General features: G+C 32.9%; 1 protein-coding gene and 1 long non-coding RNA gene across 2 annotated transcripts in view; one reads left to right on the forward strand and one right to left on the reverse strand.

The window, feature by feature from the left end:
* LOC124370504 overlaps nt 1–16,188 on the forward strand; it is a 49,072-nt gene extending 32,884 nt beyond the window's left edge. The window contains exons 6-7 of the mRNA XM_046828804.1: nt 677–835; nt 13,711–16,188. Coding sequence (XP_046684760.1) covers nt 677–835; nt 13,711–14,205 — 654 coding nt within the window. The 3' untranslated portion in view covers nt 14,206–16,188. The remainder of the gene's footprint in view (nt 1–676; nt 836–13,710) is intronic.
* A 3,269-nt stretch (nt 16,189–19,457) lies between these two features.
* LOC124370512 lies at nt 19,458–21,684 on the reverse strand. Its single transcript, XR_006923189.1, has 2 exons — nt 20,903–21,684; nt 19,458–20,514 (listed from the first exon to the last, which is right to left on the reverse strand). It is a non-coding gene; the product is annotated as an uncharacterized LOC124370512 (long non-coding RNA).
* Between the last annotated feature and the right edge of the window lie 3,012 nt (nt 21,685–24,696).

Genomic DNA, 24,696 nt, shown 5'->3' on the forward strand with positions numbered 1-24,696 from the left:
ATATACACTTACATATATATATCAGTACTGTTCACAAAGAGAACATTTTAACTGAGACATTATGTGGAAGTTGTAACAGTCTGTTGCAGACATTGAACCTCCAAGAGTGCTACTAGTTTGAGTTACAGTCATTGCCGATGCTGATGAAGTGTGAGACATGCTGGAGGCATTATGTGGAAGTAATTATAATTCTGTTGCAGGCATTGAACCTCCAAGAGTGCTACTAGTTTGAGTTACATACAGTGCCGACACTGGGCAAGTGTGAGATATGCTGGAGGATCTGAGACATTATGTGGAAGTAATTGTGATTCTGTTGTAGACATTGAACCTTCGAGAGTGCTACTAGTTTGAGTTACATACAGTGCCGACACTGGGCAAGTGTGAGATATGCTGGAGGATCTGAGACATTATGTGGAAGTAATTGTGATTCTGTTGTAGACATTGAACCTTCGAGAGTGCTACTAGTTTGAGTTACATACAGTGCCGACACTGGGCAAGTGTGAGATATACTGGAGGATCTGAGACATTATGTGGAAGTAATTGTGATTCTGTTGTAGACATTGAACCTTCGAGAGTGCTACTAGTTTGAGTTACATACAGTGCCGACACTGGGCAAGTGTGAGATATACTGGAGGATCTGAGACATTATGTGGAAGTAATTGTGATTCTGTTGTAGACATTGAACCTTCGAGAGTGCTACTGGTTTGAGTCACATTCATTGCTCACGTTAAGCAAATGTGAGAAGCTGGAAGAATTGAGACTGGCTGACTGTCTTCTCAGCGACTTTGTGCCATACGTCAGTCTTGGTACTCGATTTGGCTTCAAGACGCTGACTGTGAGTAACCATCATTACACGGAGTTTCATAACAGAAAAGGGCTTGTTGTATCAATAAGTTGAAATGCATCTAGAGAGTAATTTCAAATTAATGTGTTGTATTAAACCTAACATATTATGAATGAGTTGTCACCATATTGAATTAGATACTTGTTATGTTAACTTCATAGTGATCATTATTTTAAATTTAAATATATTGTAAAATGTTTAATGTCTTTTCAATTTTGGATTATAAACCATATTAAACCAGTATCATTTATCATGAAGTACTGTTAAAATGTTTGTGTAATTTTAGACAAACAAAATCTTGAATTTGTTTCTAAACTAAACAAACAAGGTTACTGTTAACAAAAGATAGATGCCACTGAGTAAATTATAATATACATGTTTAACCCATCAATGAACAGCCTCACCCATCATCTTTTACCATTAAATCACTCGTCATATTTTGCTCATGTAAATAACTGATCTGTTGATGGATTTCTGCTGATGTAATATGTTTCACTTTGAAGAAATGAATGACAGATCTAATCTTACGCATGGCAGGATTTTCAACAAGTTTTGCCATTATAGACAAGCAACACAAACAAAAGAAACATAAGTTTTTATCTCTTTATTCAAAAATCAAGGATATAGCGTGCATGTGTGAAACTGTGATTGCAATGTTTTAAAGACGAGAAGTAAAATAGAACTTATTGGGCTTCATAACAAATAAGTAAATTTAAGACATGAAATGGAGCTGATAAATTGCTTGGAAAAAGGTGTTAGTAAATTTCAAAAATTAGACAGGGATAATTGATTCACAAAGTTCTCTATAAACGGGTTCTTGGTCATTTTTTACACTTAAATGTAGATTAAAAATAGAACTTCTTTTTCTTCAGTCCACATATTTTTTGTGAGTGGCATTTCCTTGAATTTTGATCACAATGAAAATAAGCGTATTGCAGAAAAACTTGTACCAAGACAACATAATCATTGTAAGACATATGTAATTATTAGTAAAATAAAATTCATAGAATCGATGTACAAGATAGGTGCTGGAAAGGAAGTCTTGTATTACAATTCGAGACAAACATCCTCCGGATGTAAGTGGATACGCACATCCACCCAGACACCGGTGGTGAACAAACAGGAAATGCTTGCTTAAGCAGCGGAAATGCTTATATATATAAAAAAAAACCATGTGACGATGTAAGGGGCAGCCATGCTTATATGAAAAATTGGTACTCACGAATTATGATGGAGAGATTTGGCAGAGGCGTGGTCATGAGCTGGCGGGAGAATAACATCAAAACTGAAGAATAAGGAGGAGAGAAGGAAGTCGAGGACGGGATTTCGAAAAAGGAAGTTCGGGAGTGCTAGTGCTTGTGTTTGTGTGCGGAAAAATATCTCTAGGCGTAATAAGTGTGAAGTGGAATAAAATGTAAGTAATTTTAGGAACTTAGTATATATCAGGGTTCATTAATCATTTACAATTCCATATCTATTTAAATGTTCACAATTTCAAAAATGTAAATTCATGTAAATGTCTAGCTATTTTAAAAGAAAGTTTCTCACGTTAGTCCATGAACTCATAATTATTGCAACACTACAAGATTACTAGTAAATGTTATAATGAATTAAATTAAAAATAAATTGTAATGAATAATTTAATATTAAATATGTCTTCAAAGTATTAAAGTATTAAAATTTGTGCTTAATATAGACGCAATCAATTGTTAATTAAAATTTTTAATAAATTTAATGAGATGTCACAAATAAAATATGTGTTGTTTCATTTGAGGGTATTGTACTGCCAATCTAACCTATTATTAAATCCTCTCACAGCAACCCTTGCTCATAATATGTCACAACCTTAATCTTAAACTAAACCAAACTTAAAAACCTTACAGCATACTTTGAAGTCATGTTTTAGAGTAATGACTGTTAACTAACAAGGTTTTGGTCTTATTGTAGAGCATTGTACTAAGACAATATTTCTGTAAATTATTAAACCTGTTTAACCCTTTCCACTCGGATTTTTTTCACTAGTCTGCCCCCTCAGCTCGTATTTATTTTAGCATATTTTCAGTAAAAACCCATTTTTAGCAAACTGGAAGTCAATAAAGTATATACATTATTATATTGTATAATAATTTTTATTTTATTTCTAATTTATATTTTAGAGATATAAAATTTGATAATTACACTAATAAGTTTTATATTTTAGCATGGTATGGTATCGTTCAGAACACTCTGCAGGATGAAGACCAGGATTTTTTGAACAGGTTTTACAATAGTAAAGTGTTTCCTTTCTTCCTCCTGGCACCTTTCTATTGCTACAAACAGCACAGTCTTTAGTTTTTTTTGTTGGATGAGCTGCAAGAAAGTGAGGTTGTTTGTTTAGCCTTTCTTCTTTTTCTACTGATGAAGGACGACCCCGCTTCAAACTCATAGGGTTACGGACATGGCCTACAAGTTCAGTGATAAGGATTTCTCTGAAATTCCTGTGTTGAATTGTTTTTTCTCCATGGTTTTGTTTATTCGTGTTGAACAAGAGAAAGCTATTTACTATTCCCACTTCCAACATCCAGAAAAATAGCTTTCTCCACTACTTCAGAGATTTACGGGGAAATTTGTAGGAAGCAATATAGTGGTCTGCTTGGTCCAAGCCACCCATATATTTGTTATACTGACAGATAACTGTTGGCTTTTGTATGTTTATTTGATTATCCTTGCCTTAATTAAGTAATTCAGCAATAACTTCTGAATCAGAAAGAAAAGAGGTACTTGGTAACGACATATCGAGTCACTAATGCGAACGCGTCTGAAAATTGGTTAGGAAACGTGACTACAATGACAAAGCAAAATAAATCAGCAGCCGACCAATCGTAGTTCAGCTGTCATTTATTAGTTCCTGAGAATGCCGTGCGATCGCAGCACCAATCGGAAACATCGTAGACCGCCTAAAAATAAAGAAAAGCTGACGTCACTGCAATGTCGGATGGCGTCCGACATACGAGCGGAACGGCAAAATAGCAATGTCGGACGACGTCCGACATACGAGCGGAAAGGGTTAACATTAAATCTTCATTTCATAAAGTTATCCTTCCATATAGATTACTTGAACACACAATTTTCTGAATTTGCACAGATCAAGGCTAATGATAAATTCTCAACTATTTGTATAAAACCTATTGTGAATTGTGTGTTTATCTTCCATAAGCATGTAGCTATTCTGTTCTTTGGTACTGTTAAGTATGAATCACTGTACCCTTTCATAAAGTACTGTGTCACTTAAAATGTTCACATCCACGATAATAGCAAGGTCACAAAGAGGTCTCTTAATGGTTTATTGTGAGATCATACTCAGTTTAAATAACTTACCTTCCTTGCTCATCAGTTGCAACGGCTTTACTGCGTGTTTGCAACTCTTCTTTGGTACAGTTGAGTCTCATAATCCCATGCTTTGACATGAATAGTATTCTATTTGGTATAACTAAATAAAAGTTACAATTTGACTTTTTTGTTTGTGCTGAGTTGAACTTTTTCAGGTGAGATTAATATTTTGAGACAATTGACAATAATGTATACTATTCCTTAGATAATCTTGGGAATATAATTCCTATTATTGAATTTGAAATTTAAATCATAACAACAATATAGTACAAAAACATGTATTTACTCAATCAATTAGAAGAGATGTCTCTGGGACACAGTTTTGTTGGCATGAACTAAACATTGGGACAGGAAGAATAAATTCATTACTTAGGATGTACAGTCAACTCCCGATTATCCGCGGAATAGGGTGGCTTGGCGGCCGCGGATAACCTGATTCGCGGATAATCCGCAAAACGTAAAGAAAGGCAAAGAAAAACTCGAAATAAGCAAAGTAGGACATTTAATGACTTATAACTAAGTTTTTATTACATTTAAAAGGCTGGAATAAGTTCAAAGTTAACATTACGTACCGGTATTGTATACCGTTACGTAAGCCTACAGTTAATACAGTATCGAGTACAAACAATTTAAAAGTTAGTAGTACTGTACTGTACATCATAGCTAACTAAAAATATACATAGACGGGAATGAAAATACAGTACTGTTCTGTAAATACCCTACTCTAAATAATAAAACTATTTTATATTACATTAACTGCAAATTAATTTGCTTTAAAAAAATCAGTAAGTTTCTTCTGTTTTGTTTTGTTATGGCACTTAACCCTAATTTGTGGTCTAAGTTTACGTAATGTAAGATCGTCTGCAACTGTCCCGAAGTCTTCGCCCTCTAAATATTCAATAAGTCGTTCAACGTTGAGGGTACATGGTGAACCTGAACCTGAACTGACAAGCTCTATAATGTGGTGTCTAATTTAAGTAATTATATAAAATTTTAGTTTTCCATTGGTTATAACTCTGTGTTTTTGTGAAGATTTTACTATAGTGACATTCTTGAAGACATGGACTTGGACTGTAAGACTATTTTTAATTGAAGTTTTAAAATTGTATAATCTTCTCGTAACATAACCTCACTCTTATTATTAAAAACTTAATTGTATTGACTACATCACATAATCTCAATAGTTTGAAGATTAACAGTGGCATTTGAAGTTTGACAGATAAACTAACAATAACATTTTGGAAAGCCCAGTGATTGTTTAAAGACAAGAAAACTCTTTTTCTCTTGCCAGTTGTATAAACTGAACTATCAGTGTTTAGTTCTGCTAAGTTTTTATCATTATCAAATAGCTCATTTGATAAGGTGACTGACTCCTAATGTGATAGTTCCAGGTTCAAATCCCACTAGTGGCATTTACTTTTTGCAACCCCAATTCTTAAATTTATTAGTAATCTTGACTGAATGTAATAATAATTTTCTATTTTAATCTTTTACCTGACTGCTATTTAATTTATTTAACTAATTGTTATATTTGTGTTTCTTATTATTTTAATGTTAAATGTTTAGTATGTATGCATTGTAATTATTATTGTTGTAATTGTTATTGTCACCTTTTAAGCTTTTAAACTTATCTGGCTTACAACTTTTGTATTTTAATATTTGTAATTAATTCAATTTACTTTTTATTGTTATAATAACTGTTTATACGAGCCTTAATTACTTTTTTAACCTGTCTATATTACAAATTTTATTAATTTAATTTAGTTTTAACAACTGTTTTATTTAGAAATAAGGCAATATGTCTAAACATAATAAATACCCCTGTGGAGTATGTGGAAAATGTGCAAGCACTTCAGCTATATTTTGTAATACCTGTAAATCATGGAATCATTTGAAATGTGTAAATTTAATATACAATAATGTTAAGAATTTGTCAGAAGAAGATTGTAAATCATGGAAATGTCCTAATTGCAAGCAGAATTATGTTGAGGAAAGTGGAGATGAAAGGATTGTATGTGACAAGCATGAAGAGGAACCTAGTAATTTAGAGGATTCTCTGACACTGGCAGCAGAAATTGGACAAGCACTTTTAAGAGAGAATGAAGAGCTAAAACAGGCCCTGCATGAAACCAGCAATGCCAAATCTGTCTATGAGCTGGAACTTGAAGACAAAATAAAGCAAAAGGAAGAGGAAATTGAAATAATGTTGGAAAAATGTAAAGAAAAAGAAGAAGAATTACTTTTAGTTATAACTACTCTAAGAAACAAGCTGGAAGAAGAGAAAAAACTAAATATGGAGCTCATATTACAAGCAGAACAAGGGAACTGTGGTATGGTTGAAAAACGAAAGGAATTACCCTGTACAAAATGTGAAATACTCAAAAATGAAACTAAAAACATGATATCCTCTATAAGATCTCTAGAAATTGCAGCAAAAGAAATAAAAAATGAAAATCTAGTTCTACAAAGTAAACTGAACAATTCTCAATGTATTCAGTGTTTTCCACCTTTAAAACTGAACACAGGGACTAAGCAAAACATAGTTGCTGACCAAAATAAGTGGCAAAAAGTTCCTGTGGCACATAAAAAATCTGTACCTCCAAAAATCCAAACCACTAGTAGTTGGATTGACACGAACAATCGCTTTGAAGTATTGTCAGGAGAGGAGACTGATGAGGATGAATTTGGAGATGACACAGAAGTAGCTACAAAATCAAAAGAGGAAGGCAGGAAACAAATTAACAAAAATAAATCAATTTTTTTAAAATCTACAAGACAAAATAAAACAAAAAGTAAAAACCAACGTCATACTGCTACACATACCGTTAAACAAAATATGCATGTGACAACGAGACCTTCAATGGAGTCTGGAACAATAAACAAAAATAAAATCCTTATTCTGGCAGATAGTCATGGGAGAGGCTGTGGTGAACACATCAGGGACCGGCTTGGTAGAATGTTTGTGGTTACTTCAATAATCAAACCCAATGCAAATTTTAATGATGTAATTGAAAATATTGAAGAACTAACAGAATCCTACCAGAATGGGGATTATGTTATTGTCTTAGCAGGAACAAACAATTTCAACAATAGAACACCAGATTTAGATTTTCGGTTTGATTTAATAAAACAAGTAGCCCGTAAAACCAATGTAGTTATACCTGGAATTCCACATAGATTTGATAAGTTGGGGTTCAACACCAATGATGCTATTAAAAGATCCAATATCAAACTGATCGAATACATAAGAGTCTCAAAACTTGATAACCTCAACTTTGTCATTGTTCCAAATACTAAATATACCTTGCATGATCATACCAAACATGGCCTGCACTTTAATGCAAGCGGTAAAATTAAACTCTCAAACCAAATTTGTCTTGGAATTAAGAATCATATATCAAAAAATATACGAGGTTACGTCATTCCACAAGCTACTGAGAGTGAACTAATTACACTTCCCCATGAGACATACGTGGATGCTGTCAAAGGGATCACTGATATACCTGGAGGAGAAGCAGAGTTCACCACCTCAACTACATCAGAAGTGCTGCAGTCACATGAGGAAAGAGACAGTCCAGTGCCAGTGTTTACCACAACTATAACAAAACTTGACAACAAAACTTGTACTGATGATTTTTTAGGGACACAGGTTCCACCCCCAGAGTTGCAACACAGAACTTAAACCTCTTCCAAAAAGTAAAACACAGACATAAAACTTTGTTAACAAATTCTACGTTCAGCATAGTCCACCAAAATGCTCAAACTGCAACAAATAAGTTAGATGAACTTTCTCTTCTATGTGAGGAACTTAAACAAGACATCTTTATAGTCTCGGAACACGGATTTACAAACGAAACAATAAATTTTTTCAAAATTATTAACTTTGATCTGGCCCAATCCTTTCAGCGTCAATTTTATAAGGGAGGTGGAGTAGCAATTTTAGTTCGAGATCGAATCAAGTCTGAGCCACTGAGGTTTAATGTAGGAATTGAATTAGATTTTGAGATGGCTGGAGTTGAGGTTTGCTTGAGTTCTCTCGGGAGAATTGCTGTAGTTGGTTTGTACAGATCACCAAATGGCCAATTTGGTGTTTTTTTCGAGAGACTTGAGCGGCTTCTAAACTATCTCCTCAATAATTTTAAATATTTTGTTATAATGGGGGATATCAATATTAATGTTTTAAATATGAATGATAAGCAAACTCAACAGCTTAGAGACTTGCTCAAATCTTTTAGTCTTAGCTGGTCTGTGAACTCGCCAACTCGTGTGACAGCGACATCGAGCACTGCCATTGATAATGTCATAACAAACGTACTCAATAGTTCTGTGTCAGTGCTGAACACTGCTATATCCGACCATTACGCACAGGAGGTGGTGATCCGTGGATGTTCAGTGAGCCAAGAATCCCACAACATTATTATAAGGAGAAATTTCCATCCACATAATATAAATCTTTTAAATAAATGTCTGGCAGATGAAAATTGGATTTTTTTAGATTCTTTTACTTCTGCAGACACAATATTCGACTCCTTCAACAGTTGTTTCATGTTCCACTTAAATGTTTGCTGTCCCCTTAGGAAAATAAAAACAAAAGGTAAAGTTCAGAAGAATTCTTGGATAACACCTGGAATTCTGATTTCTAGAAATAAATTAAAATTCTATAATGAAATATTCAGGAACACTAATGATTATAGATTCAAATCCTTCTATAGAAATTACAAAAGAATTTATAAAAAAGTAATAACTGCTGCAAAATCATACGAAATAAACAATAAACTAAAACAGTCATCTAACTTTTCTAAGACAGCTTGGAACATTATAAAAAACTCAACAAATAAAGCATCTTCAAAATCCATTCAGCTTGATGCTGATGGGATAAAATTAACCGATCCAAATGCAATAGCTTTGGAATTTAATAAATTTTTCTCCTCAGTGGCTGGTTCTCTTGATGCTGACCGTGAATTGGAACTGGATACAGTCACCACACATACCCCTGCTTCATCTATGGTTCTGGCCCCTGTGTGTGAGGACGAAGTGGGACGTATTGTAAGAAGTTTTTCAGCTAAAACTTCCAATGACATAAATGGCATATCAATGTGGCTTATAAAACAATGTTATCAGCACATATTAAGCCCATTGACAAAAATCATAAATGTTTCTTTCGAAACTGGCACATTCCCATCCGCACTCCAATTGGCAAAAGTCGTACCTGTTTTCAAAAAAGGCGATCCAAAGTTAGCGGATAACTATCGACCAATTTCAATTTTACCTGTTTTTAGCAAAATTTTTGAAAAACTGTTCCTGGACCGACTTCTTAATTTTCTTGACAAACACAAAATTTTGTCTGATCTACAATTTGGTTTCAGACCAGGAAGATCAACTTTTGGAGCAATCACACAACTTGTAGACTTTATTGTGGAAGGCTTTGAGACACACCAAAGAACGCTCAGTGTCTTTCTTGATCTCTCAAAAGCGTTTGATACTGTTAATCATGGTATATTGCTACACAAGCTGGAAGGCTGTGGTGTACGAGGGACAGCACACCAGTGGCTCCACTCATACTTGAGCAATAGAAGTCAATGTATTCAGGTCCAGAATGCAGTATCAAGTACTATTAGAATATACCAAGGAGTCCCACAGGGATCAATCTTGGGTCCTGTCCTTTTCTTGATTTATGTGAATAATATCCATGCATCAGCCTTATATGGGAAAATCATTCAATACGCAGATGACACGACTCTCTGTTTCCGGGCTGATTCTCTAACTACATTGGAGATTCAAACCTTCATTGATCTTAACTCCTGCATTCAAAATTTTCTGGTAAATAATCTCAAAACTAATCATGAAAAGACAAATTACATCAACTTCTGTTTACGTGGGTTGAATACTTATGAAACCCCAACAGTAATGATGGATAACATTGTTCTGGAAGAAACTGATTCTGCTAAATTTCTAGGAATACACCTAGATAAAGGGTTAACCTGGAAAGTTCACATTGAAAGTGTATGTGCTAAATTGGCAACTGGAATTTTTGTCCTTCGCAATTTATCAAAGTTTTGTACGTCTGATGTCTTAATGATGGCTTACTATGGATTAATATTTCCATACCTGTCGTACGGAATTTCTCTGTGGGGCAGTTGTGCCATATCAAACTTGGAAAGAGTATTCAGACTGCAGAAAAAAGCTGTTCGAATCATCGCAAAATTGAACAACAGAGAGTCATGTCGAAGTGCCTTCAGGGAGCTCAACTTGCTAACTCTACCCAGCTTGTATATTTTAGAGACTTCATTTTACTGTCGATTTCAGTGTATATTGACGCAGGGCAGTGATATACACAAATACGAGACAAGAGCTCGGGGGCGCTTTCGAGCCCGACAGCATAGAACAGCAGCATTTGAACGCCTCCCTTCGCAAGCTGGGATCAAATTCATTAACAATCTCCCTGAAACAATAAATTTAGAAACAAATCCAAAAAAATTTAAAACCCAATTAAAACACTACCTGGTGTCTTGTGCTTTTTACTCAGTTGGCGAGTTTATGGAGCACACTTGGGATTGATATTCGCGGCAGTGTTGCAATCCTGGGGGTTGATCCCACGAATTATGAATTTTGTATGTGTATGAATGTGTGCCTGCGTGCAACTGTATGGAAAGTCGAGTGAATGGATTTAGTTTTTAAGATAAATACCGTAAAAAATTGGTATTATTGACTATTGCAATACAATGTAATATATATTGTCAACGCAATAAAATATATTCTATTCTATTCTATTCTAACGTGTTGTAGAGCTGATTCATGTGAAACACGCGATTGAGGAGGCATCTCTTCTTCTTCATTGTTGTAAATTTCTTCCTCGACTCCCTGAGCTTTGTTAATGATGTCTTCATTACTCAGGAGTTCGTACCCGGGATCGTCAGCATCACAGTTCATCCATTCATTGATGTTTTCGTCATTAACTTGCTCACCCCCTTCGACGGTTCTTGCCAATTGTGCTAAAGCTAATGCACAATCTACATCAGATTGATCTTGAAGGGCTTCTTCTTCTACACTAATATTGCTGTTTTCTTCACTCGCCATTAGTTTCTTCCATGATTTTTGCAAGGTTGACGATTTTACTGACTTCCAAGCTGCTGCAATGTCGTAAATGCTGTCAAGAATAGAAAAATCTTTCCAGAACGATTTCAGGTCATAACCTTCATTTATTATTCTTTCTAGTAAATGGGACCTATAATTCTTTTTTGTGGCTGCAATAACTCCTTGATCCATTGGTTGGATCAAAGGAGTTACATTTGGCGGTAAAAACTTTAAAACAATGTTCCCATCAACAGATTTCATCACATTTTCAGCGGGATGTGAAGGGGCGTTATCTACTAATAAAATTGCTTTCAGGGGCAAGTTTTTGGACATAAGATTGTTTTCAACTTGTGGGACAAAGTGTTTTTCAAACCATTCTTTGAAGATTCTTTGGTCCATCCATCCTTTTTTTTGAGAAAAGTACTGAACAGGGAGGTTTACAGCTCTAGAACCTTTAAAGGACCGTGGTTTTTTGGACTTACCAATAACAACTAAATCTAATTTATGCTCCCCTGAAGCATTGCCACAACAAAGAATTGTGTATCTTTCCTTACTAGATTTGTGCCCTGAAACTTGACGTTCTCTTTCAAAAGCAAGTGTATGTGTCGGCAAACATTTCCAGAACAAACCAGATTCGTCTGCATTATAAATCTGGTCTGGAGTCAGATTTTCAGCAGCAACATACTCCTCAGACTCTGCTTTAAATAGTTCAGCAGCTTCAGTGTCACTGCTGAGTTTGTCACCTTGCAGTGAAATTTCCCTGATGCCATGGCGTTGCTTAAACCTAGTTAACCAACCAGAAGAAGCATTAAACATACCTTCGAGGCCAAGCAGTTTGTGAAAATGTTCAGCTTTTGCTGCTAGGATCGGACCTGAGATTGGCGTACCTTCACTCCTTAACTGAGCAATCCACTGAGTGCAGCGTCTAGGTGTTCATAGGTAGAAAGCTTCATTGCCTTTCTCTTTTTCATTGCAGACGACGTTTCAGCACTAGCAGCAAACGACAATAACTTATCTTTTTGTTTAAAGATGTCACGTACGGTCGTTTCTCCAATGCCATATTCTGCACATTTGTAGTTTTTTTTATTATTTCAAGTTTTTGGTTGATTGTTAAAACAACTCTCTTTCGTTTTTCTGACATAGCGAATTAATATAGGCCTACAGTATACTGATAAAACAAAGTAAAGGCACACCTAGATAAACAGTCAATAACACACAAGAAAAGACAGTCAATAAGAAATGGCAGAATAGTCAATAACACACGAAAGACACTTCAAAAAGAAACAGCAGAACAGTTGACACACGGAAGGCCAGTCACTAAGAAAAGGTTGAACAGTCAATACACTAACTAATCAACAAAAATACAGATGTTTAGAATAACGCAACAAATGTAAAGTAAACAGTGTAGTGTAGACAATAGGCAGTAACAGACTGATGAGTCATGGCAGATGAGTGACAGTAATGGCTGATGCGCGACAACAGTGCGCAGTGACACAAGGGAGTGGAGGTGGCAGTGGTGGAAATGCTTGGGAAGTGAGACGGGAGGCAAATAAGTGGAGGGGAGCAGACTGAGCTGGGTGCCTGCCCGCCTGCCAGACGAGTCACACCGCCACTCTCACTGCTACACATCACGCGTCGCCAACACAACTTACGTCTTCAAATAACTGTCTATACAGTACATTATGTAGTTAATATTCCACCATATTACTTATTACTTAGTTATTAATTCATTTATCACTAATATGCATACAGTAAGTACAGTACATAGGCTATCGTTCGCAGATCGCGGATAATGCGCAAAGCGGATAACCCGCCCGCGGATAATCGGGAGTTGACTGTATTATTGATGGTCCAGGGCAAGGAATTGTCACAAAATAACAAATCAAAGGGGTGCCTTATTGACACTCAAAGCAAAAACTGGATTTACTCCGAGTAAAACGTTTAGATACTCAAGTTTGAACATTGATAATTTTTTGAACGGATCATTCTTGTCTTGTTTCGATTTAATATCTATAACTGAAAATGGCTTTTCACAGTGAGGCCGAAATATTTCAAGAAGTTAATTGTGAAAGCAATATTTCGATTTAGTGTGAACCAAAAGACTGATGTTAGTTAAAACTATTAATTAACTTAATATATTTAAAACTGTTTAGAAACATATCAACTAATATTGATTTGAAATTTATTATCCCTACCTATGATATAATGTATAAGAATAAATAAACAGAATTTAAATAGTCTTTAGTATATTATAATATAAAAATTGTTTATCCAAAAAGTTATACGAAAAGTATCCTTGTTAATTTCTTTATTAAAAGAATCATGAATTTCATTGAATTGTTTATTTGCAATGTTTAAACCTAGAATAGAATATTGTAGATTAATATATGCAGACAAATATTGACAATTTTGTATCATTTCAGATAATCGATTTCAGTAGAACTTACGTGACTGATCGTGAGATATCCTGTCTCAACAAGACTCCAAATCTCCGAGAACTGTACCTGGAGTCGCCGGGTGGTGTACGCGGCTCAACACTGATCTCAGACATGGCTGTTACTGCTTTCGGAGCTACCTTGGAGGTGTGGAATCAGTTAGGTTACTTCGTGTTACTAATGCCTGAGATAGAAGAGGAAGAGGGGAGTTTCTTACCTTCGCCACTCAGAGTTATACAGCTCCTAAATTATAGAACAGTGACAGATACAAGTCTGCGCCACTGTGCCTCGTGTCTCAAGGGCCTCCAAAGAATCGACGTCCGAGGCACGGCCTGCTCTCAGGCTGGAGTCATTAAGTTCAAGTCCGAGCGGCCTGACGTTACTATCATGTCAGATTTCAATCTAGAAGTAGAAGTAGAAGCAGAAGCAGAAGCAGATGCAGATGCAGATGCAGATGCTGCCTCTGGTGTTAGCAACACTTAAATAGTTACATACCATGTCTCAGACTGTAAAATGCTTGAATGTTGTTCAGTAAAAATAAGACTAAGCACTGTTTTTAAAACTGGCATCTATTTTGTCCAACTTGTTTCATTTGTTAGTTTGTCAAGGAATGACTTGATACAGAGTTATATCAAGAAGCAATCAGCCCAAATGTTATTACTTTTGTATGTGTATGTGTAAACATGAACAATTTTTATTAATGAAATATTACCTATAAAACTAGGGTTGCCCAGAACTATGAAATAAGATTAAACTGCAGAATTAGTCCTGCAATGTAACTATAATCTGTATAATTAATATTAATTATATACATTTGGTCATAAATACATTCTTTAACTTGGAGAGTCCTTCACAACTTTTCATATCAAGGTGAAGGACATTTTCAGTGCAATAAAACTTTTTCTGGTGTCTAGAGAGTTATGAAAAGTTTATATAAAAATAATCATAATTTACTAAACCTTAAAACAAAGGTCTTTATTATTTCATGCTACAATAGTGTTAAAAGAAAAAAATAAAATGCACGTATTAACTTGAGTTTTAAATATTGAAAGTATATTTAAGATGATATTTAACTACGTGAATTTAGAATTTTAAAAAATTTCTATATAAGTTTATACTGTATTTAATTAATCTAAACTCTTCAGAAAACACTACTCTGGACTATAAAATGGGCGGATCAACTTATATAAGTTTATAAATTTTAATCTTAAAACTAATTATTACTTTCACATCACATTCCTTATTTCAAAGTTCAAGGCGATATCTTTGTTTCAACAGAACTTTTATTTTAATGTTATTTTTCACATATTTACATCACTGCTTGTGTTATAACCTTTATCAGTGTTCTGGGTACTCACTCAGTAAACTAGTGAACAAGATGCAACCAGGATGAAACAGATTCTACTTTTTAAAATATTGTTTAGTCTTATGTTCATTGAACAATAATAAACTTCATATAAATGTAAAAGTGTGCTTATTGTAGTTCCTACTATCATATTATAGTTCCATAAAATTTAATTCTGTGTTAAGAGTTAAAAAAAATTAAACTTGTCATTGTATCATTTTTATGAAGTGTCTATTTAAAGAGTAACTAAAAATTAAGCTAAGGAACAAGTTAGTTATTATGTACATGATTTTTAAATGCCTTTATGAGGCAAAATTACCCATAAACAAATGTTATGGCTGTTACTGTTGGCACGGAAAAGACATGGTGGCCATTTGGAATTGGATAATAATATAAGTGAGATCTCTTTTTAAATTTGTGTTAAGTTAGAAAGCCATTGCACCATATAGTCTGTGGACTTCAAGTAAGGGCACATCCTATTGGAGTTGAACCCTTGAGCTGTACAGACTATATCTCTTACATAGTTTGTTTAGTTCACACAAATCTATTGTTTGAGTAAGGGTGAAATAAGGCCCAAAAAGGATACATTTTCAACTGGTTTGCAATACCTGTAGTAGACTTATTTTTCTAAGGGGTTTTCCTGCCTTGTTATACTGCTTGTTTGATATATTTCAAACTGGGTTGAGATGTATCAAATAAGGATTTTAATACAGGGTATAACATCATTTTTATTGTCACTCTGTAATTTTTTAGAGTCTCAACACAGAATTATGGAACTAAATAATGTTGATGTTTGTGGTATGAGCACATTTCTAGTTTTGTGATGAAGTTTATTATTGTTCAAGACAATTAATTTTAAGGATTGTTTACAAAACTGAATTTGGTTTTGTAATATTGGAAAAAAATAAAATCCTAACTCTCATTATTTTATTAAGGTAGGTATAATTTTAAGACTAATAATAAGATTTTATGCAACAAAAGTCTGTCATAAGCATGATTTAACTAGATTTAAAACCAGAATGAAGTATTTTGCAATGATTCATTTAACTTAAAGCAATGTGACTCATTTGAAATATTTGTTGAAACATTAGAAATAAAATGTTAAAACTTGTAGTCTTCTATGTATGTACCAATGGTATACAAATATTTTCCCCTTTCAAACTATTTAAACGCTGCAGTTATAAGGATAAAAATTTTGGAACTTCTAACCAATTTAACTATTAGATTTTAACCCTTTCCGCTCGGATGGGCAGCAGTGCTGACCAAATATGGCCTCTCGTAGGCTCGTATTATTTTAGCGCGTACTGTCCACTCATATTCATATCAGATGGGCAGCGGTGCTGTCCACTATGGCGCCTGCGTGCACACAGCAGCCATGTAATTGTTGCGTCCCCACCAGCTCGGATTTATTTTCAGCGCGTGATTGATACTGTGCCTTTTAAAAAGTTAAATGGATTTAAAGGTACGAAGGTAAATAATAATGTAGTCGAAAAGTATTACAATGGAAATGTTATATTTCTATAAACTAACATGAGTTACAATGAGTATTAATAATGTGACAGTAAATAATTATAACATGATAAAAAATAAAATTTAACTGCTTATTATTGTTCCGAATGCAAATTTAACTGCAGGCTAGTTGTCATCTTGTTGTTGAAATATCTGAGATGAATGGTACTTTTCAAAACAAACACCGATGTGAAGACCGGGCTCATTTTCACAAGTTTTGCAATAAAACTTCACTCTTTTCCTGGTGCCGCCTTGTGCTCTGCTGCTACACACGACGCAATCCTTCACTTTTCTACCTTCAATAGGTCTTCCACATAGATTTTTTTCCTTAAAGGAGTTACTTTCATTATCTTTTCTTGGGCGTAACGATTAGTTTCCTTTACAATCTCAGTTAATAACTCATCTGTAAAGAAAAGTTGGAAGAATTGCAAAGGGGTTGTTGGTTTTACACCTGTTTGAGGTTTAAAACCACTATTGAGTGTCCAATTGAATTTTACAAACATTTCCTCACCTTCATTCCGTTCTCTCCAATCATTAGAATCTTCATTTCCAGCTTCCTCATCTAGTCCATGTTGACTTTCAGTACTATTATCTTCATGTTGACCTTCAGTACTATTATCTTCATTTCGTCTGCCACATCTTCGTCTACATCACTTGAGTGTACTGAACTGTCACTATCTCCACCATTTAGAATGTCCCTTACATTGCCTGGACTACAGTCAACAAACCTATATTCATTCATTGTTATCACTTTAAAAACACAAAGTACAGGTATTAATACTGATATATTTACAGTTATATTTACACTGATATCTACAATACTTCATTTACACTAATATTAATTTAATAAAATTGCACAATACTAAGAATAATAAACAATCCATTCTAATAGTGCGTGTAGTTTAACTCACTAGTGACAATGTGGTTAAAAGCGTGCTAAAACGAAAGCCTAGAATGCAATATTGACCAGATGATCAATTTCCAAGCTTTGTAATGAAACAGCTGATTGATCTTAATGCGTTGTATTATAAAAAAAATACAACAGAATAAAAAAAGAGTTTATAACTTGTGGTCAACGCTGCTGTCCATCCGAGCGCTAGTAGGATTATTCAACGGACAGCACAGCTGACCATCCGATCTCTGAGAACGGCAACTCTAAAAATAAATGCGCACGTTAGAGGAAATGGCGGTGGCCAACACTGCTGCCCATCCGATCTCTATGGACATTCTAACATTACCGCTCCGAGCGGAAAGGGTTAAATTGGCTTGTGTTCTCTAAATGTAAAAAAAAATAAAACCATTCAATAATATACTAAAATATATTTTATAAATGGGCAAAATATACTACATTTTGCACATTAAATGCTTGATGGAAGTAGTATGGTTTTCATATCAAAGACATTTTTATTACTTCCACAGAATTTTATTCTGGCAAAAGCACTCTCGCCAGTTAGGGCATCATAATATAAACAGAAACATCTATATAAAATATAAATAAAAAGAACATGCAATAAATCAGTTAAAATAACATTTAAAACTAATTGTAAAGACCAAAAACTAATTAATTATAAAAAGAATTATGTGGAAAATATTTATATTTTCCACAAAATTTTATTTCAAAAACACATTTGCTAGTTAAGGCATTATCAGTTAATATAAACATAAAATGTGTATGAAATAGAAGAAAACATATGTTATAAAGTAGTTATATTAACATTTAAAACTAATGGTACAGACAAAAAAAACTGATAAATTATAAAAGTATGTGGACAAATTGATAACATCCATTAGATGAACCTTTGTTGTTCGGAAGCAACCACATTGTAAACTCTCCTAAGAATGTTAGGAATTTAAGCCTTTTAGGTTAGTTTGTAAATATGTGTACTTTTTAAGCAAAATTTACAAGGTTTAAAATAACTTTTTTAATATATAATACTAAAAATGTTATTAAATAAAAATGTCATTGGAATTATATGCATAATTATTATTAAAAGAACATTATAATTAAATCCATGTTTAAGAATGCAAATAAAATTATGCCACTAAAAGGTGCGAATTGAAAAATTGAAGCAATCATTGATAATTATATTTAATTAATTTTGGTCTTTTTTAACAATTTTAATAGATACAAATAATTATATATATTTGAAAAATGTAGTGATCTTTAGCTTGGAATATGTTCAGAATAATTTTTCCAATTTTACATCTCATTTAATTATATTTATTAAAATATCCATTGAGTAACATATTTCTCCAAAACTGCTTGTGATTGCGATTTTTGTGTGTTATTTGTTAGCAGTACTTTATTTTGCATATTAAACCCATATAAAGACATAGTCTTCTTACAAAAAGTTTATTGGCATCCCTGGAAAACCTCTTTGTTACATAATTATGGCCTTGCTTTAAAGATATGAATTTGTTCTTAAAGTTCCAACTTAAACACTCCTGTTGTAAATTGCACTTAACCTGTATTGGCACTATTTCAGTTGATATTTTGCAAGCATTAAATTTATTTAATTCTATTTATGAACCTTTGAAAATAGTTAATTTTGGACTGCTAGGTTTATCCAATAAAACATACAACTTGTTTATATTATGTTGTCTATTTTGATTAATGCAGCACATAAAGTAATGTTATTTGAAAACAAGTTTTGGAGGCTACAGACATGAAAAAAATCATAACCATAACCCCCATTGTTTTATGATTTTATCTGTTCTCTGAAATTAGAAAAGTGATTTTGAAAAGCCAAACATTTTTATTCAGTTGTAGAATTTTTGCAGATTAAAAGCTAAAATAACTAATATTAGTCTTTACAATAAATCTAATTAACAATTTAAAAATCAATATAGTATTTTTGTTCAATGGACTTCCTTATTAGTGGAACAGTGAGTTGGAAAGTGTTGGGTAGTATGGGTGAATCATGAAAAAGATTATAATCTCAAATTGTAATAAAAGGATTGTAACTCAACACGAAATCAACTGTGTACCTTCACACAGAACCACCATATCACAAGGTAACATCAATCATTTTAAAATTCATGTATTAACCGTAACATCTAAGTACAGCGTTAAAATAAACAATGCATACCTTTGTTTTAAAGAAAAAAATCCAGCAATAATTTTCATTCTTGACTCTCAGGACTTGCCAAACATGTTTGTTAATCCTTTCACCACCACAATGCCAACCTTAGAAAACTATGTCCAACATTACAAGCAATAATTTTGCATGACTTGTGCCAAGCCTTTATTGCATGGTTCTGCTTGATAGCCATTACTGAAACTGCTATTTTGAGTTGGTATAACACATTTTTCCCAATCTTAAAGCTCTATTGGTTTTGGTCTTATTTTATCATAACAAATTAATGTTAAAACATTGGCAAAAGAAAATTGTCTTATTTTATATAGTTTGCTTTATTTTTTATAGAGAAAATAATTGATAACTATCGGTTTGTGTGTGTGCGTGTTTGTTTATGCAACTTAAACATTATGTGTCATTAAAGTTATCACACAGTGTCAGTTCTTAAATGGTGAATTGGTTAGCATTTGGTGGTCAAAGGATTAAAAATATAAAAAATAATTAAGTCCAGGAGAGTGTAAATTATAATTTAAACTATATCATAATATAAGCTATTTTTGTCAAATATATGTAGTAATTACCACTGACAATGATCAATCATGCTACTTTTGGTAGGGGGTTTGACATGGGAGCATGTCAAAAGGGTTAACATGTCAAATAATGTGTTCTCATAGTTTTTTTAGCTTGACACTAAAAACCAATCATTAATAAAAGTTAAATCAGTCACAGCCATGTGGAGATTGAATATTTGTATGAAATGGCAACTTTCAGTTTTTAATCTTATAAGCTGATAGTGATACAACTATTGTTTAAGTGTTTGATGATTGCTTTAAAGTGAGCTAACCAAATTTAAATTATGACCTGAGAAACAATTTTATTTGATATCTGTAACCATTTAATACCCTCCCATTTTTAACTCCTACCAAAAATAGCATGGCTGATGATCGATTTCTTTATTTAGGAGAAATTCCTTTATCCGGTTTGATGAGAAACTATGTTGTCTCTTTAAACAATGCAATTGGCAATGATTAGGTAGCACATTCTGGTGGGTTTTAGACATGATGATATTAATTGTAACATTACCAACTGGAGACCAAGCTGGTTTATGTTGTAATAACCAAAAACCATTGCTATACTTCTCAACTTAGTTGTTAAGTTGATGCATCAGGATATGCAATCCAATGTTGTAGAAAATGCTTCCTTCCAGCAAAATAGATATGATCAAGTAACCATCAAGACTGATTATGACCTGAGAAACAATTTTGTTTGATATCTGTAACCATTTAATACCCTCCCATTTTTAACTCCTACCGAAAATAGCATGGCTGATGATCGATTTCTTTATTTAGGAGAAATTCATTTACCGGTTTGATGAGAAACTAAGTTGTCTCTTTAAACAATGCAATTGGCAATGATTAGGTAGCACATTCGGGAGGGTTTTAGACATGATTATATTAATTGTAACATTACCAACTGGAGACCAAGCTGGTTTATGTTGTAATAACCAAAAACCATTGCTATACTTCTCAACTTAGTTGTTACCTCACTTGTGAAGACAACTTTTCATGTACCTCTATATTGACTTATTCATTGTTGGTGGTGTATGTTTCTCTGGTTTTTTGCAGAAAACATTTGTTTCCTCGGGAGTTTTGATTTGTGGGAAACAACACTAAATGCATTAAAAGTTTTCTGTGTTACTCCCCATCTTTCTAAGGAAAATGTACTGCAGTATTATTTATTCACTAGTTATACACAAATGGCAATTCTATAAATCATAAAATTAACAATTTATGATCGAAATTCAAGCAGGTACTTTGCCAAGATAGATCTCTCTGTAGCTCTAGGATCGTTGTATGTACATAATATATAAATGGTTACTAATTACCGTATCATAGGAATCTGCCATTTACACAGACCTAGCTACATTCTAATTGATATAGACAAGAAGTTGTGGACTGGACTATAGGTTAGATTTTATATTTCTTATAATTTTAAGTTTAATTTTTAAATCTATTCCTTCTTATATATTTCCTACATTATTGAGTTTTTAGATTTATTTGTGTTATTAAAATCACATTTTAATGATTGAGTAATTGTTTTTGTCAACCTCTGATATCTACCTCTATTTAAATAAACTGCTATTGTTTTTAGGCATTTTATTAAAAAAATACCATATGGGCCTAAAATCAATATATGTTAAATAAAAAAATAAACAGTTCTGAACAGTAGTGAACACTTAATTTAAGCTACAGGATTATAAAAAAACTTTCTTACTTTCATTTATACATTTTGTCAGACAATCTGTAATGCTTAACCCTAGATCTGGCCATCTATTTTCCTGTTCTGGCAGACCTAGTTTGCCTGATTTCGATAAGCCTTTTTGTTTTAACACAGTAATATACTTGTTGTTTACATGGAATTTTCAGCATAAAATATAGAATTTGGATACGTTCTTAAAAAAGAATTTCATATTTCTATCAAAATATGTTTTAGTATGAGCTTAAAACAAGACAGCCAATACGTAGTGAATTCAAAAAGTAGTAAAATTAAGAAACTTTAAACATTTTTACAAAACAAAATAAATAAAAATATGCAATACAAAAATGTTTCCATTTGAAATTCACAAAAAAGAAGACATTTCACTCGCCAATACGAATAATGTTTTTACCAATTGAGTAATATATTTAATTGTATCTTATATCAAGATTAAAATTTAAAAATCTATAATATGTACTTTTATTTAAATGTTGTAAAATTAGATCTTACAACAATATAAGCTTTTCATTGATATACAACAAATTGATAAACATTTTTACTTTTATCTGCATGAACTGAAAAACTTAAATAAAATGGACATGTCAGAATACAACATGATATATTTACAACTGATAACAATAAAAGGATAATAAAACACAATACCATAGAACAATTAATGTATTTATTACTTTCTCTTGTTTTATTGTGGAAATAAGGCTTAGCTGTAGTATAAAAAGAAGAAAAATACTAATTGTATTTGTATTGTACAAAAGTATTTTATAACATTGTGCAATATGCCTACTGATATGTATAAAAACACAGGGAACATGATTAAATAAAACACACATAAAAATGCAACAATATATTTTTATTGTAAACAAAAGCAAAATTGTGCTAAACTACTGAAACTATTGAGGTCATTGATGACATTTAGCCAAATCCCATGGATGTGTAGAAATTAAGAGTTTCATGCAAAATTTTTAGTTTACAGATGAAACTTTTTCAAGATATCTTGCGGATGGTTAGGTTACATGTTTTATTGTCATGTGTTAAAATGTCATGATAATATTCAGTTAGTTCACAAATTTATTTGTTTTGTGATTTTATTGTTGCCATCTTAGTTATTCATAAGCCCAATCAACAAATGTTCACTAATGCTCAGCCAAATCCCATGGAGTGACCATCATCATGAAGCTTCATACAAAATGTTAAGTCTTTACATCAGGTCATTCTTGAGATATTGTGCAGAGAGACAGATACATAACATTTTTCCAGTGATAGGCTTCACCAACATTCAGACAATTAACCCTACATCGGGCGCTAAACGGAGTTTTCCTCCGTGTATTTTTTATTATTAAAAATAGTAATACTTTTCTGATGTTGGCAGTCGTTTCCCGCAGTGTACTTCACGAGCATCTTTCGGGGAAGCGAAACAATAGCCTCCCGCTTATCTTTGTCAAAATCTGTCAGTATGAGGTCTACTTCCGTGTGAGACTGGACGATTCCTCCGTGAGCGCCCGATGTTGTGTTTGTAGTGCTTGGACGAAATCTCCGTGAGCGCCTTATAGTGTTTAGTTTTTCTGGAGTAAAAATCCGTGTGCGCCTAAATGTGTGACCTGTGATGGTTTCTTTTTAAGTTTTACAATATATTTTATTTGAATTTTGTGAAATGGAGAATGAAGACGAGAGACTTGTCAGTACAGTACCCGTGTGCTAGGGAACATTTCAGTACTGTTTATGGAGTGAACATTGTCGTTATAAGAACCAGAAGGAAAATGTTTTGAAACTTTGTGTAGTGTTTAAAAAAATTTTTAGTAAAGAATAAATTTTGATTTTAGAGTAATAACTGACATTACAATTGTATAATATGTCAAGAATTGAAGTAAGTTGTTTTTGTAGGAAGTTAAAAACTAAATTAATTTCCATATATTATTACAGTAGGTTAAACATTTTTACAATTAATTGCATTATTCCTTAAAATAAATCATGTTGTTATTATACAGTAACATTTTTTAAGATTTTGAATTTCTTATTTGGAAAATTCATTACATAATTTTTATTTAATTTCTAAAAATGAATATATTATATTGTAATTAAATCAGTATGAATATTAAAAAAATTAAAACAGTTTAAACGACTATGATATCCATTATTCGCTAACCTGGAGGAAACCTCCGTGAGCGCCTGGTGGTGTTTCTAATTTTAAGCGCCTGATGGAGGGTTAAGCAAGATGACCTGCTTCCTCATTTGCTACATAATGTCTCAATGCTACTCCTCTCATACAATAAATAATGGAAGTATGAAATGCACAGAACATTGTTAACCAGTACATGGTAAAAAAACAATTAATTGGTTTGATACAGTGGTTTTATTATTACAAGACCAGTTTAATGCAATAAACAAATAAAGACAAACAAAGTAAATTTAAACTATTTTAAGAAATTTGGTTGTAGATACTTCATGTTTTGTTGAAATGTTTTTGTTCTGTCTATGTTGTAAATCACAACAGTTTCTACTTACAAATTCAAGTAGAAGAGTGCTTATTACCTTTTGCGATTCAAATAACAACCCTATAAACAAGTATCTGGTTCAAGCGGTAAATAATTAACAAGGCACTTTGGGTCTAAATTTTATGTTTGGTTATTGTTATTCAAACAAAATCCTAATCCTTCAAAGACTAAATTATCTTTCATTTCAACAGGTTGGTAAAGTACAAACTAAATGTCCATTTTGGAGATGTTAACTTAATCACAAAAAGTAATCTCTCATCTATCTAGTAGGGACGAC

Source organism: Homalodisca vitripennis, chromosome 1 (genome assembly GCF_021130785.1).
Source record: "Homalodisca vitripennis isolate AUS2020 chromosome 1, UT_GWSS_2.1, whole genome shotgun sequence".
Classification (NCBI taxonomy): Eukaryota; Metazoa; Arthropoda; class Insecta; order Hemiptera; family Cicadellidae; genus Homalodisca; species Homalodisca vitripennis.